General features: G+C 41.2%; 1 protein-coding gene across 1 annotated transcript in view; it reads left to right on the top strand.

The window, feature by feature from the left end:
- The window catches only part of CCSER1 (coiled-coil serine rich protein 1), a 1,844,507-nt gene that overhangs the window by 413,003 nt on the left and 1,414,046 nt on the right, over positions 1 to 17,458 (top strand). The window contains exon 5 of the mRNA XM_019526256.1: positions 13,781 to 13,901. Within this exon, the coding sequence (XP_019381801.1) occupies positions 13,781 to 13,901 (121 nt within the window). The remainder of the gene's footprint in view (positions 1 to 13,780; positions 13,902 to 17,458) is intronic.

Genomic DNA, 17,458 nt, shown 5'->3' with positions numbered 1-17,458 from the left:
GGGACCTGAACCTGTTCAGCCTCCACAAGAGAAGGCTGAGGGGGGATCTTGTGGCCTGTTATAAACTAGTCAAGGGGGGATCAGCAGGCATTGGGGGAGTCACTGTTCCCCCGAGCACAGCCAGGAGTGACCAGGAATAACGGTCACAAGCTGGCAGAGGGTAGGTTTAGGTTTGACATCAGGAGACGATATTTCACAGTTAGGGCGGCTAGGTTCTGGAACCGACTTCCAAGAGAGGTGGTGCAGGCTCCTACCCTGGGGATTTTTAAGAGGAGGTTAGATGAACACCTTGCTGGGGTCGTTTGACCCCAGTACTCTTTCCTGCCATGGCAGGGGGTCAGACTAGATGATCTGCTCAGGTCCCTTCCGACCCTAGAAACTATGAAACTATATATTGGGGGTGTGTGCTCAAAAAATGTTTGCTGATAGGGATGCACGATCAAAAAAGTTTGGAGACGACTGCTCTGTAGTATTACACTCAAGTACCAAACATCCATCTGACTCACTGCTTCAAGTAGCAGAAGTTTCTCATTCTCCAGGGTATTACATTAAAGCCCTGAACATCAGTCTGATTCACTGTGGGTGCATCTACATGTGCTATTACTGCGCATTAATAAACTCCAGAGCTTATTGCTTGTTTATTGCTCCTCCGGGCTCAGTGTGCTGCAGAGGGGCTGGCTGGAGCATGAGGGATCTTCAGTGTGGGATTAGTTGGTAGGCAGCTCCCACCCTGCAGCATCCTCATGTCCCAGCTAGCCTTTCAAGCATCTACATGTGCACTGCTACAGTTTTTTACTCCTCAGCAGGATAGTACTTGTATTTACAGGTGCTATCCTGCTGTGGAGTAAATTTACTTCAGCCTAATTGGGGCACACATGTAGACACCAAGACATTTACTGTGCAGCCAATTAGACAACTGCATAGTAAACATCTTGTGTAGATGCACCCACCTTTGAGTAATCAGTGGGGAAATTGGAGTATTCTAGCTCTTACTTGTACATAATTATCAGTACTAGTAATAGGCTTCAGAACCAAGATGTGTCATTGAGTTTTATGAAGACTGAGTTAAACTTGTGGAATTTTATTATGGCACTTCAAGGCCCCAGTTAGGAATGGGAGCCTGTTGATGTAGCCTATGTAATGACACCCACAGGATTTTGCTTTTTGTAAGAAATGGGTACAGGGAAGGGGTGGCCAACCTGTGGCACATGTGCCAAAAGTGGCATTGAGCAGATCAGACAGGGGGCTGACATCACAGTGGTAGACAGGTCATGGAGCAGAAAGCAGAGCAACAGATTAGGAGGAAGCACAAGGTAGGGAGGCAGAAAGCAGAATGGCAGATCAAGCAGGGGAAAGGGACCAGAGTAGCATTTGGGACGGGTATGGGGTATAATTTGTAGCTTGCCTGCCTGAAAGGCTGGCCCCCACTGATATAGGTGATTTTTTTTTTCTACTGGATGCTCATATTGTTCCTTACAGTTCAGCATCCTTTCTCTAGCAATAGCCAATGGCTGATGTTTCTGGGGAAAAGGTTCAAGTCTGATAGTGTACCTGATTATTTGTGCAAAGCTATGTAGGCACATATTTGAAGCTGTTAATTCTAGGGCCTCTGTGCAATCAGTGCGTGTCTTGGATTATGATACTTGGTTATTCATAGTTTAGCATGCAAAACTGCATATGCTTTCAATTATTATTATAATTACCCAGCTTGTTTGAATCTATCGCCTCTTCTTTGGCTCTGATCCACTGTATTGCGAATCCCTAAAGCTGATTACACACCTTTTATGAAAATTTTCCTTTTATTTCTTCTAAGTGTGGAATACTTTCTATTAATTTCATCAAATGACCCCTTATTTTTTGTATCAAGGGAGACTTTTTTCCACTGAGCAATACTAACCTGATTCTGTCTTTTCTGTAATGTTAAAACATGTTTACCATGAACCTAGGGCTGGATTGGCAGCCCAAAGCTCAAAGCTTCCTATTTATTCTCAGAACAAAAAGGGTTATGCTGGGTGGTAGTAGAATCTAGTAGTTTACTGTTTCACCAATATGTTATAGCCTTCCCCCTAGAAAAACCAACTCCGGAGGCAAGACTGCAGTTTTAGTTCTATGAAAGTCAATAATGATTCAATTATCTCAACTCTGGTACTAACTAGTGCCAGTTTTGTGGTGGTTTTTATTTTGTTGGATACCTGTCTACTGAGAGTTGGACTAAGGCCATCAACTCCTTTTGCCTGGGTCATTGAACAGCTGTCAGATGGTAATGACTCCTGGCCAGGTTCATTATTAAGTGTTCTGAGAAATGCACCTTTGTTTTAAAATTAAGGGCTTAATCTTCTATATTAAAAATGACAAATTAGTCTTTTTAATAGTTTAACCAGACAAAAAGAAAGAAAAGGTTAACATAATTTTTCATAAGTAAAGCTCTCCGGAGGTGATAAGTTATCTTCTGGGGATATATAAACCAGCAAGGATTGACCTGAGCTAGGCCTTGTTAATGGGAAATATAATATATGAGCTACTTGTAAAACATCAAGCTGTGAAAGTAAATTTCAGGTGTTAGAGCAAAACTGTGTATGCTTTAACATAACACGATTTGAAGAATGATAGAAGGGACACCAATCCCTTAGAAAAGCATGTTTTATGAAATAAGTAGATTTTTCTCTTTCTGTTTCAGGAGTGTAGGGAAATATTATGCAGGCAACGTATAATGCGTTTGGTTCCCAAACTCTGACAGACTAAGTACCACCAATTTAAAATGATACAGCCTTAAGTACCACCAGAAAATTTTTCATACATATAGGTAACAAACTATGTATTAAAACAATATCAAAACATTTAGTAATCATAAAACATTGTTTTATCAGTTACAAAGGCCTTTGAACACTTGTAAATTGGTGGTGTGGGGGGGAGGAATCCAGTGTAAACCAGGGGTAGGCAATATTTTTGGCTGGGTTACTGAAAAAACCACAATATGTACTCTGTAAGTTGCCAGAGTGCAAGCACACCAGAAAAACAAAACTGGAGCAGAGGTTACATGGCAGGATACACTGCATATTAATATAATTAATAATAATAATAAGTGTTGGGGGTTTTTACAGTAAATACTAGGTTTTCTAAAAATTCTATACCTGGTGACAATAAATAAAACTCCATATACTACCTTTGTTTTTGTGTATTCTTTTTTTTTAAGCATGTTGTGATGGGGGTGGGGGGAGAGAGAAAGAAAAAGAGAGAGAAAAAAAGAAGAAAGAAAGAGAGGGAAGAGAGAGAGAGAGGAGGGAGGGAACACAAAGTGGGAGAGAGGCACGGGGAGAAGCAGACATGGGAGTGGTGCTGTGGGCAGGCTGGCCTGGCTGGGCCCTTGGGAAGGCAGCAGCTGGATCGGGGTGGCAGGTGGGAAGTGGGAGCGGGAGCTGCCTTGGGGCTCTGCAGACTTGGCCGCAGTGGGGGTGCTCAGTGGCACCACAGCAGAGTTGGGCCTGGCCCTGGCCGTGCAGCTCTGCAAGGGTGGGACACAGCCTCTGTGCCCACAGTGGAACGCTGCCTGGCTGGGGCAGGACGCCAGGCTTGGGGGCCTCTCTGCTCAGCCTGTGTGCACTGGGTGCAGCATGAGCAGGGACTCCCTGGGCTCTGAGAGGAGGTGCTGTAGGTGGTGATCAGAGCTGAGCTGGCTGGCAGCCTGCAGCACAGCAGTTCTGCACAGTGCCTGATCTAGCCCCTTGAAGGGAACTGTGGGTGGGCAAGGCTGGGGTTTGGGCAGGTTGGGGCAGCTGCGGTGGCCCAGCTCAAGTGGCCAGAGATGGCTCCTAGCAGCTCCCGTGGCCAGGCCTTTGCAGCGGGGACAACTCTGCCCTGCGTGCACTGTGCCTGGCATGCAGGGAGGCCGAGCCTGGAGCCAAAAGTCCCCCGAGCCCAAAATCCTGCCTTGGCCAGGTGGTATCCCCTCACAGAGTTGTGCAGGCCCATTCAAGCCCCACCTTGGAAGTTGCTGGGCACCCCGCCTGCCTGCCATGGCCCCCCCCTGGGACGACCTGCACCTTTCCAGAGGCACGATGGGGCCTGCTACTGTGCACACCCTGGGGTAGGCAAGGGAGCCACCTGCCCTGCAGATTTATGTGCAGATCAGAGGTGCTGCCACTGAGCTCTGTGCATTGGGAGCCATATGCAATGCCATGTGCCTTCCGCTCCTGGGCAGCCAGTGCACGGAAGGCATGTGGTGTCACATGTGGCCATGAGGCAACAGCAGCCTGCCCCATGAACATAGTTGGGGGGGCAGATGCCCCTCCATGCCTACTCTGGGGTGCACACAGGGGTGGGAGCCCCCCCCTCTGCCCCTGGATGAGCAGCTTGGGGCTCCCACCACCACCCCTGTACCCCACACCCTCTGTCACCATGGGGGACTCAATCCATGCCCCCCCTATCCCTTCCCCCTCATGCTGCTTCTCCTCAACGCACTTAGTTACTGGACACTGCTGCACACGTGGCCAGGCTGCATTCCTGGCCCCTGCAGAAGGCTGGGCTGGGCTGGGCTGGGGTGAGTGGGGGGGTGGGTGTGCATGCCCTGCCCCTCCCCCCAGCCTTCTCTGTACCACTCACAGGTTTTCTGCATACCACTGGTGGTATGTGTACGACAGTTTGGGAAATGCTGGTATAATGTATTTATTTTACAGAAAAACGTATGTTTATCTGAATGACCATAAAAATAATGCTCTACTACTCAACAATTTCTGTATTTTGTGATTGTTATTAGCTGGTTTATATGTAGCTTGCACTATGACAACAGGAGACAACATTAATGGAAAGATTGGTTTCATTTGCATATGACTTACTTTTTATTTTGCCAGAAAATGTGTCATTTCTCGTTATTTCTGTGGTAGGAAATTTTACTGCTGCTGACAATAACAAGAATTACCTATATGCATAGTATAAAATTAGTTGCTTAGATACTTTAATGCAGATTCCATGCATAGTTTTTATAATATATTGTTACCAAGGACTAATAAATTCTGGATGTTTGCAAAAGCAAATGTGTTAATGAGACTTCTTGGCTCAACCTATACTGAAAGATTGTGTGCCCGTGCAAAAATTAATGTGGAATATGGATGCAGTAGAGAATTTTTTTTGTTCTTTATCCCACTGCTCTTATACTCTTAGTTGCCGCTTTCCTAATGTTTTTTTTCCTATTAAATAAGTAAAACTAGGACTGGCATTTCATAAACATGTCTCCTTAAGTGGAATAAGTGGACACCTCTTCTTCTGTAAATTAATAATTAGTATAAATACATGTAAAAATGATAAAAAATGTAATGTGGCAGAACTGTTGTGACTCTGGGGCAGATTTTACACATATTGAAAAGATTCTTACTCCATGTTTTTTTGGGTAAGGTACTACTCAGTGTGAGTAATGTAATTAGATTACAGGCCCGTATTTGTGTTCTTTTCAGTAGCTGGAAAATACAGGATATTTGTATTTGGGCAACAAGCCTAAACATCACATGAGGTTGGGGAGTGGGAGGGTATATTTCAGAGTTAATGTTTATGTGCGTAGACATATGTATCTGCTGCTGTCCTGGTTACTTGTTGGTGATTAAATTAATTTAAATATGCCTTACATAGCTCACCATATACTTTTGACAATGAGCATATTTTTTTATTCATGGACTAAAGGAAGTTCTTGTCTTTTGTAATGACAAAGTGCTGTGGAAATTGGTACTAGGAGGTGAGCTAAAAATAATCTGGTATGTCGGAAATCCTAAAAAAAGGTTCTTAAAGTAAACTAGAAACATAATTAACAGAAACTGCATCCCTGTATCATGTTGGTCATGCAGGGGTATCAAAAATATGGCCCTTGGGCTGGATCCATCTTGTGGATCCATGTTATCTGGTCTGCAGGATGCCTGGAGGGGCTAGGAATTTAAGCAAAGGGCCCACTTCTAAAACCTGGGTTCTGGGGTCCCATTGGAGATGTGTGTTAGTAGAAAGGTGTGAGCGATGGCTACATTAACCCCCATGGCTCCCTTTACTGCCCAAGGCGAGTTTGAATCTGGTTTCCTGAAGAGCACTGCAGTACAGGTCCAGCCAGGCACAGAAAGAGAGGTCACCTGTTTGATAGCCCTGATCTAGAAAATTTGAATATATAGCCAAGATTAAACATTAAGAATCTGTGACAATCAAAGAGGAGTTTTGTTTCCCAATGTAAAAAATAAAATCAAACATTTTTTGCTTAAATCATTACTATATATTATAATATGTGTAGAATCCAAATGGTGTAGACAGTGGTGTGACAACTAAATAATTCATTCCAATAAATAACTTGATAGAGTGGGATGAACAATTAATATTGATGCTGTGGCCAATTTTTAACGCAACTTTTAACTGCTTACTTAGGGTTCTGTTATAGATTTATAACATTTTAAATCTGTGAAATATTATGGTGTCATAACATTAGGACAGTTTCAGAGCAGTCACAGGTTAAGGCTTAATGCCATCTCACACCTGCACAACTTACTTGCTCCTAGAGAGGAGCCAGGATGATATTGTTCCTCTGGGGTGACAAGGGAGTGGCATGTAACTCAGAGGTGCAGCAGAGACAGGTGAAAGGAGAAGGAAAAAATTGGCATATACTAAGCAAAAAAAAATTACATATGAGGTGCTGCTTGATCCTATGAAAAAAGAATTAAATCAAGACCTGATGTGGTGCAAACTAAAGGACTTATAGATAAAATAACTTGGTAGCTGCCATGCTGGAGAGAGAAGTCATCTCCTAATTTCAGTAAGTCATTGGTTTGTTTATAAACCAGAATTAACTTTTTTTTTTTGCATTTCATCTAATAACTTGGTTTCCTGCGTATGTCTTAAGAAACTGCTCTTTTTTCAGTGAATTCGTAAAAACTCTAAGTTTTAACTGCCTTTGCAGAAACAATGCACTTCTTCCGGTATTGAAGGAGTTCAGTTGGGTCTCTGCTTAGAGTCTCATGGTGATTGTAAATAAGCCTTACTTTTTGTACCTGTAGATTTTATCTTTGGTAAGTGTATGGAAAGATTATGCTATTTTCAGAACTCTGAAGGCTTGTGTTTCTATCAATATAAAATTACTTGATCTATATTAACATTGCATTCTATTTTTTTAAAAGAGCCTGTGGCAGGCATGGACAATAGGACTTATACAAACCTGGCATTTTTGCTATCAATATATTAAAATAAACCAGTGTATATAGTACCTTTTAGATAGATAATTCTGTGATGCATATATGACATAGTGATTCACATACCAGTCCATTTAATACAGTTGTTAGAGGAATTCAATTTAAAATTCAGTGGGTGTGCTGGGGGGGGGGAGGGGCAACCCAAATTAACAAACCATGGAGCAACCAGAATAGTATACTGATGCTCTCAGACTCCTTCTTCTGAAGTCAAACTGTGGTGTTTCTCTTACTGGTTACTTGAGATGTCAGGTCCATGTGCTTTGTGTTTTGTACAAGATGGTTGATACATGGAGGGGTGGGGGTAGAGAAGGAGGAATAAAAATGCCTAGCTAGGTTAGCCTGTAAATATCTCTGTGCTTCTAAGTACTATTTATATAGTGCTGTACATGTTCAAAGAGCAGTACAATTCTGCCTCAGATTACTGGGATAATACAGGAGGGTTCTTACTAATGTTTGTGATCAAGTGCCTCACAGTGAATTGGAGTGATTTTTGGGACTAGCACTCAAGTACTCTCCTCCATTCCTATTCTCCTAATGATATGAAAGAGTGCACTAAAGCCTGTGTTGTTGGTTGTTGCTTGTGACTCACCTGAATAAGTTTGTAATGAATGTATTGTCTCCCTTGAATTGAGCCTCATCCATTCTGTGCTGAGCACAGAGTCAGTGGGCAGTGAGACCGTGTAGTGAGGGGAAGCACACTTTCTCTGGCTGCATGGTCTCCCTTGAATTGAGCCCCATGTACTTGATGCTGAGCATGGAGTCCCCAGGCAGAGACACAATACAACTGGGGAAGTTTGCTTTCCTCAGCTACATGATTTCTCTGTCATTAAGTGCTTAGAGTGGCTGTTCTCAACGTGGGGGGAGAAGAAGAAGAGGTGTGGAGTTCACTACAGATTTGGAGGTGGGAAGAGGTAAAGTGACTGTGAGCTGTGCACCCTGCAATGCTGCAGGTATGAAAGTAAAGAATTTTACCTCTCTTGACCATTCAAACAATACCCTGGAATGGGATGAGTAAAACACTTCAAAGATAAATCTTGTTCCGAGTGGCATATTTTTAAAATGTTTAGAGGGTACTTATGATGGGTTAACACCCTTTAACAGGTGAATGCTCCCATTTTAAGTGCCTTTATGACAGTTTAAAGGGAACTTGTAACAAGGCCCTTATTCTCCGTGCAGTTTCAGTTAGATATGGCTAAACTTATACAGCATTCAAATATGCTATGAAGAGTTTTTTGGGTTTTCTAACATTGGAAGAAGCTGTAGTACAGTGATGGGTAAATCTCTATGTTATCATGTATCGTTTTGATTCTGTAAAGTTTTCTGGGATCCTTGAATATAAAAACTTTTGCTTGAAATTAAGACACCCATTGATATTTATTTAAAAAAGTGCATACCAGCACTACATAAGAAGAAACTTTGCTTGAGGAAAACAAGAAATGAAAAATGTGAAAATAAAATAGCCTCCTTGGAAAGAACTAGTGGCTTTCATCATCAATCTTATATATGAAAGCTGTTAGCCTGCAGTCAGGCATATTCTCATTTCTGTAATGAAAGTTATGAACGGATAATAAGGGAATACACTCTAGTATATGAAAATTGCTTGCTGCTTTGTTGCCACTGTTTCATGACATTTTAGTTAATTACACTGTACCATAATGACTTACTGCTGTCTGAGCAAAGACTCAAAAAGATGGAATTGGAGGTGTTTTGGGAAGCTATACCTACTCTACATCTCCTTCTGTTTCCCAAGAATAAACAGTTTATCAGATGTTTCACACATCTTGATCAGACAGACAAATCTCTGCAGTTTTAGGAAAGCTGCTTTCATGTTAAATCATGTCAGTGGGTTATTCAGCCAGAGTGAACTGCTCAACTAGTAGTTTCAGGAAATTTTGTTCACTCTGGTGTAGTTTTACTAGGAAGTAGGATGCTATTTAATGTTTTCCTAGTTTGATGCATTTTCCTAGTAGTCCTTTTTTAATGAGGCTTGGAGACTACAGTGGTTAAGGTCATATAAAATAGTGACATTTCTGTTGGGAGAATTGCCACTCTTCTGTTAGAAGCTAAGAACATACAAGCATTCATTGAATGTTTCCCAAAGAAGACATTTGGAAGTTCTTCTCTGCAAGAGAGATTCTCTTGCAAGAATGAATGCCCGTATGATGCTCCATTCACTGCCCTCTGGGTCTGGTCCAGGAGGGGAGTGGAACAGCTGCCAGCTGCTTACTGCCTCCTTCCCAGACTGGGGAGTGCCAGTTGGGTAGTGTGGGAATCAGTTTCCAAGTCATCAGGAACAGGAACCAGGGTTGGGGGAGGCTCTCCCAGCACCATCTGGACTGTACACTGGATGATTTAAAAGCTGTGGGATGTGGCGGGGAGCTGCCTATTGATGGCCTGCCTCCTTCCCAAGCAGGAGAAAGGACAGGCTCTCAATTATTGGGCTCCCAAGAGGTGGGGGTGGCCCAAGGCACAGGTCTCTAGTGACTCCTGGCTGGAGAGCTTACCTATGTAGCTCTCCAGTCAGGGTGCTGGAATGCATGTACTCTCAGGCTATTTTTCTAAGAATTTCTCTGAAATCCCTATTGCTAGATATGAATGCCTATTTGGGCACATCTACATGATCATTAATGCTCCTTAATTACTGTGCATTTAGTTTAGTACTTGTTTAATGAAGTATGGTACTGTATGTTCCTAGCTCCTAACAGAAGAATGGCAATTCTCCCAACAGAAATTTAACTGCTATATGTGACCTTAACCACTGTAGTCTCCAAGCCTCATTAAAAGAGGACTACTAGGAAGTAGGATGCTATTTAATGTCTTCCTAGTCCGATGGTTGTATGGTTATTTTATGATGCTTACTGCGTATTAGCCTAATAACATTGTGCAGTAGGCTCTTAGCATGGTTTTTAACCACCACGCTATTGTGCAGTGTTATTGGGGTAATGCGCAGTAAACGTCCAGTGTAGACATGCCCTCTATAGTTTAAGTCAGGTTATCAAGTAGAACGTTTTCTGTAGGCACTTTTAAAGTAGGGATCAGAGAGCTCTGGCTGTTCAGTTTTGTGTTAACATTAGAAAACTAAATAATCAAATGGTACCGCTTTTCCCATTAAATTAAGAACAAAAGGTTATGCTCAGTTTCATGATGTACAAGCTTTTCATCTTGATGGGGTGGTCTTAATCCTGCCAGTTGCTCTACCTGGTACGTGTATTCTCTGACATACATTTGTCAAATGTAATCCAAGTGTCAGTGGGATGTAAATGTTGTCATCTTCACACACCTGATTTTTAGTTAATGATTGGAACCCAAAGTGTTTTCCTCTTAATTTCTATTTGTCAAAGCCTATAGTTAACATCACAGATGTAGGAGTGGTATATAGAACTTGTCTATGAATTCAGTCTTGTTATGGTGGGCGATGTATATAATAGTAACTAAGTAATGAAGAGCCTGTTTAAGCAATTGATGAAGATGACACTTGAGAAACAGAAACTTCTGTTTATATTTCTGTTAGTTCACATAGACGATTCAAGAAGGCTCTTAAATATATACAAGTCTAAAGAATCCTGGAGCATGTAAGTGTATTCAAACAAAACTGTTTGAACTTACATACATGGTACAGATTCTCATGCCAAAATCTTTTGAATTTCTGTCCATGTTCAGGCTTTGTCTGCTCTTTAGTTTAATCATTCATGGTTTAGTCTGATCTCTGCTGCATGTCTTCTCATTCTTTTTTGTGAGTTACTGGCCTCTTCAGGCAGAAGAGCTGCTACTCCTTTTCTTGCACAACTGAGTAGGCAAGCATGAGGAGTGAATAGAGACGACACCAAGCCGTGCCCTCCCTCTCATCCTGCCGTGTGCTATCTAGTACATCTTGAGCCACTTGGAAGACGGAATCATCTGGGCTGGGAGAAGGGCTGGTTCAGCTTATATCCTTCTGGAGGAACAGAAAATCAGGATTGTTGTTATTTTATCACAGTTTCAGACAGAGTTCGGCTTCCTGAGCTAGTACGACTAGCCATTGTCACCCTCTTAAATTAGAATAGAAAAGGACATTAAAGTTATGTATCACTTGACCAGATTCATGCTAATACTGAAAAAAAGGAACTAAGTTTTTACACAAGGATATTGCAGAATAAAAACTGACCATTGATGCTGGGAAACACTTATATGATGAATATGCCAGTGAGTGTAAACATTCAACAAAAAGTTTGTGGATATTTCACAGACAAAGAAGAGTCCAATTGTAAAAACATCTGAGGGTCTCATAGACTGGCTTTCATTGTAATTGGTCACACAAATTTTTGCTCCATTTCTTCTGAGAAATCTCATCCATTAAGATGAATTTAGTCATCCCATAAGGAGGTAATTAAGATATAAAGCCTACTCCAGTTAAATAAAAGATTCTACCTAAGTGACATGGGAAGCTTTCTGGTCTAGTCATCTTAGAATCTAAGACTGATCTGACCCATTCCTTTAAACTTCACCCTGTCGCTGTCTAAAATAGATTTGGTGTGCTTCAATTTGTATACAGAAAGGTAACTTTTTTTAAAACAGGTAAAACTGAATTTTAAGTGATCTTTCTTATATATGATATACTAAGCTATGCATTTATGAAACTATTACATAAGAAGCTGCTGCACATTGTACAGTACAACCGATTTTTACTTCCAACTTTTATTCAGCTCATAAATATAGACCTTGTCTATAAAGGAAATCTATATCTTCCTAAATGTGTAGCAGTGAATGGTGACTAGTTAAGTGCTAAATTACTGGTAACTTTTACAGATTAGATTTGAGAACACTTGAAACAAATATAGTTTAGTTTCTCTTAGGGGTCGCATATTGTTGAGGATTCTTTTGTTAGAAATTATTGGTCCAGATCCTCAGCAGAGGGAAATTATCATGTTCCCAGTTCTACAAATAGTCCAGGCTTCCTAATACTGCACAATATGTATCTGAGTGGCAACTGAGAGAAAGCATGGTATGGTATGTTAGGAATTAACCTCAGACTGAGGAGACCTGATCCTCTTCCTGTTTCTGCAATTTCTGTGTTTTAGCACTTTGTAGATCCTTGATAGGTGAAATGTTTGAAGAACTCCAGACACCTTTAAAGCCCTCCAAACAGTGAGCATGCAGACATGCACAGCAGAAGTACTTTAAAAATAGCCGAAGTGCTTCAAAATGGTCCTCAAAAATCAAACAGCATGTTTGAAGCACTTCCTTTTGATGAGCTTCCTGAAATATCTACACACTCCACACTGTGTGACATGAGGTTTCTTGGTCCTCTGGCATCCCACAATGCTCTGTCCCTACTACCCCCCCCACACACAACAGAGTGAGTGTGTGTGTGCATGTGTGCAAGGCAAAGAGACAGACAGTGAGCACTGTCTTGTGCTCTTGGCTGTGCTTGGGAGTCTCTGGAGGTTCAGAGTCATTCAAGAAATCCTGCTTGCTGCTGACCAAGAATCTGTGTGCGCCTCTCGGCCTCTGGTCTCCCGAGGCTCTGGTCTCTTCAGAAGAGCTTCAAATGCATGCCTGTCCATGGCCTTACTTCACCATCTGTGCTTTTTCCTTCCCCTCTCTGCTTGGGCACATCCACACATGCAAACATGTGCACTTGCAGGAGCTCAAATAGAAGTGGTGCAAATTTGCGCCAGGGCTTTTTGCCCCAGCACACGTGCCACTTGGGGTAAAATAACCCTGCTTGGCTTCTCCCAGAACTGCAATGCAGCAGGCAGCCTGCTTCAGCACTGAGGCGAGGACTGAGCCTCTGGTTGCCTGCCTTGCTTTATTTCCCCGAGGGCATTGTTTGACACCTGGATATCCAGGGGTCTAATTTTGTCCCTGCGGTACAAATTTGCAGTGCAGGGAACGTTTTTTGTTGCCACAACTGCATCTTGCAGCATCTTAAAAGGGTTTGAGATTCTGCAAGAGGCACGTATGTGCTCATTTGGACGTGCCCCTTTTGTCCATCTACTAGATTAGGTAGCTCCTCCAGGTAGAAATTGCCTTCTACTCTACATCCCTAGAATGCCTGCTACCATAAGGACCTGGTTTTAGTTAAGCCCTTTAGGCACTGTCATAATAGAGATGATTAGTAAAATAATGGAAATAAATGAAGGCTATTTGCCTCTTGTGACCCTTAGTGTCTGAAAATGAAGAATAATTGCTAAAGAAAACTTCTCAAGCACATGCTTTGGAATTTAATTCTTGCTTCGTTAATATCTAAAAAGGAGGGGATTTGGGGAATGTTGCTTTATTTAAGCTATCCTTACTTCTGCTGTAATTTTTAACTTGTGACAAATATAGACTAAAAAGGGGTAGTGTCAGATTCTGGCACCCCAAAGTGTACCTACTGGATGAGTAAATCCACATGAAAACATATAGACATGGGATTTCTTAGAGTAAGACTGACCAGACCTGGGCTTTAGATAGTGTGAAACTGTTACAGAAATTGAAGTCTGATCAGTCTTTTATTTTCTTTCTTGATTGTATTGTTAATGTCTTCCCAATACTGCATATTTAAAATGAACTCCGAGTGCCCTTTTTTTAACTCCATTTTGTCTTTGCAGTTTGTCGGGAAGATTCATGCCAGTCCATAGTTTCCTGTGCTGCTGTAGTGCTTGCTCCTGTAGAGTCACCTGTGGAAGCAAAGAAAAAGGAACAACCAAGAATGCTTGATGTTGCCAAACAGTGAGTTCCTGGTTAAAATCATATTAATTTTTCAGCACAATTTGAACAGCAAGACTACATCTGCCATCTGGGCATGTGCAACACCTTTTTATTTCACCAGGATTTGGGGATATGTGCTCAAGGGCAGAAATTAAGTTGGGGCTAATCATGTTTCATTTATTTAACAGTAAGAGCCTTTCTGGGGGTTCTTGTTAGGAGGTAGTTCTTCAGTATACTATAGGTAATAGGCATTTACAATCCAGAAAACAGAGTGGAAAGAGGTTTAATAAAGTTACTTATTTTCTTTGATAATAACCTTTGATACTATCAGTTGTTGAATTTTATAAAGAATATTCCTAAATACTTACCTCTTCTTTTATTTCAGTATTTTTCAGTGACTGTTTTGTTATTTTGATAAAGGGTAGGGTGACAGTTTCAGGAGTGTAATGGTGGACATTCAAGTAAATCTTATTAAATTAGATAGTGTGGTTTGATACTATGCACCACTGCTTTGGATGAGAATCATAACCACAGCATGCACACAGCAGCTTTTATCTTGAGATACCAGGCAGGATGGTTGTTCCTTAACTATTGGGTGCTTGGAGAATGAAAGGTATTTTTTCAAGTAACATACTTTTCTTGGTGATTACATGGAGTCAAACTTATAGGCTTTATATTTTTAAAGTACAAAAGACAATTAGAATTCTTATTGGCAAGTATGTATTTGATATTTATTTTTGCTCAGCTTCCAGTAAATCAAAATAATCTGACTTTTAAAAACAGGACTTGTATATTTCTAGATCTCAGTTTGAACACCTACAAGACTTGGAGGGCTAGGCCCTGAGCCTCAATATCAAAAAAAGTTTGGATCAAACTTATAACCATCTGGGTTCTTTTTCTTTCATTGTAACGTGTAATAAAACTGAATTGCAACAGTTCCTGCAACTTGTAATAAAACTGCAACTGCAAGCTGAAGTCTCTTTCTCCATCCTTCCCACCCTTTGCTTGATTTAGAACTGTATCAAGATCTGAATTCTATGATTTATCTAATTGTAACTTCATATTGCACATTAGTGGTAAACTGCTACTGTGCATCTCCCTACGATTAAATGATTAGTGGTACCAGGTACAACTAATCCGATCGCTTAGGTATCAATACTTCGGCTCATTTTATTACAGTGGAACATTTTCATAGATGCAGTGTGTGTAGTGGGCATTTTAGTGGTATAATTCTACTTCTGAATGTAAAGTATTTGTGAAAAGTTTTAGGATTTTTATGTTGGACTGGGTTCCAGAGGATTCAGTGGGGTTAGCTCAAACACCATAATAAATTTGCATTTACTCTCCATTAAAAGGTGTACCTTCAGTGTTGTTTGTTTAGCCTTCTTTTCTATTAATTTGGTCGCCAGTTTCACCGTGTAATCTCTCATAGATTCAATCTAATGAAATTTCTGTATGTTCAGCATGGGCCTGAGGTGAATGATGCTTTCTGGCTGACTTTTCCCTCCACCTAATTGATATTAGCAAGGGTATATTTTTTCCCACTTTAAAAATCGCACTGACAGTTTCTTCAAATACATTTTTGCAATCACATAAATCTTACTGTGGTCTCATGCACAGAGAGGTCTTGGTAACAAGCTCTGACCTCTGATACTGCACAGATTTGCATGTCTCCAGATATACCTGGCAGGTTCTTGGAATTCTAATAAAAAAAAAAAATCAGACTTTACCCCTTATGCTGCCACAGCTGACACTTTTGAATGTATTCATAAGAAGCAGTAGCATGGACTAGCATTTTATCATTACAATTAAAGTAATACATTTTCCAAACCTTTCAGTTCTGGATAAGAAACACATATCCAGAACTTCATAGCACATCAGAATTTCACTATGTTGTGGAAGGGTAAAGACTGTCTAATATTATAAAAGCCTTAGTCTGTCTGTCCATAACGCTTTATTTGCACTCTGATTGATTGTCTGAAACAACAAATCAGAGTGCTTCAAGTGTGTTCTGGACAGGAGACGGCGGCGGTGCAGCAGAGCACTGCCATGACAGCAGGGACAGAGCAGGGGGGGTGGGGGTGAGGCCCGCACCCCTGGCCTCACATCCTACCCCTCTCCACCCATGATCCCTGCAAGCAGCCCAGGGTGCTGGCTGAGGGGGACGGAGGGGACAGCAGGACAAGGTTCCCCCTCCCCCTGCTCCTGGGAGACGTTGGCGGTGTGGGGTGGTGGGTGGTGGCGCTCCATTCCCCACCCTCCCCCGTCATTTCTGCTTAGCAGTTGGCTAGTATTTCAACAGTCTTTCATCAGCACCACTATCAGTGCCCAATTCACTTCTTTCTCCTACTCTAAGGTCCATGTATTTGTCCACCTTGCCTTGTATGTGTGGAATTCTGTTCAGATCTCAGTTAAGGCACACTTATCAATCAACATCTCTTTTAAACTTTGCTTTTCCTCTGACGACACAAATGGAGAATTTAAAATTGTTAGTGGCCTATAAAAAAGGAGCTTTGTTGTGAAGACTAAGATGTGGACATGCTTGATAGGAAAGTGTGGCACATACTTGTACAAGCAGGATGGGAAGAGTAAGTGTGTGTGTATAAACTAGGAGGATAGGAAGTAGTTAATATGTGTGTGTAAATATGTATGTATAGTATGACAGATATCTTTATATATGGTGGGGGAGAGAGTATTAAGTGTAATAAGTCATAAATAAGCAGTTCTTCCTATCCATGTGAAGTTTACCCAGACATTGTATATAGACTCTTGAAGACATAAAAATTATGCAAGATAGAAAGTAAAATAGAATAGGTCTTTAAGGTAAAGTACATGATATTTGGTTAACAAGAATATTTTGTCTTAGAAACCAAGTACTTACGTGTTTAAATTATGTATTTTATTTGTTTAATTTAATTTAATGTAAGCAGAAAACGATCATGGTAAAAACAATGCTCAGTTTTTTAAAGAGTTGATAATTAAACATACTCTAGGACTGGGGATGAAAAAGCCAATTATTTTGCTTTCTCTGTTATGTTTTGGAGGATTGTTTACATATTTAATCAAAATACTGTTTGTTAAGCATATTTGGAAAATGATTAAATCATATATTATGTACACTGGGCAAAATCACTCACTGGATGTGGAGTTGTTTGTCAAGAATAATATGGCAGCAGCTGAGGAGGGAAACCCAGGACCTTTTGTAAGTAAGAAAGCATCATTACTCAGGAAGGTGTGTAGGGGGTGACACTAAATCCATTACTCCACAGGTAGAACAATGGGTCTCCCAGCTTGCACTGCCTGTGATGACCCACACTGTATAATGGTGCTCTGGGCTTTCTTTAATGCTCCAGCCACTCTGACTCTTCTTCTTCCACATATTGGGTGTGCCAGGAGTATATACTGTTCTGCTGTTTTGTAGAGGAGACATTTGGCAGATGAGAAGTTATCTGCTCCTCATGATAAAGACTGGGCCTTCTATTTTCTGTATGTAGCAAAGCATGTTGTTTGTGTCTGGTAGGAAATTCTAATAGCTTTAGTCTGTCTTTCTGTCCATAACACTTTATGAGCACTCTGAT

Source organism: Gavialis gangeticus, unplaced genomic scaffold (assembly GCF_001723915.1).
Source record: "Gavialis gangeticus isolate Ggan-Ray unplaced genomic scaffold, GavGan_comp1, whole genome shotgun sequence".
Lineage (NCBI taxonomy): Eukaryota > Metazoa > Chordata > Crocodylia > Gavialidae > Gavialis > Gavialis gangeticus.
This window is presented reverse-complemented; position numbering and strand designations above follow the sequence as displayed.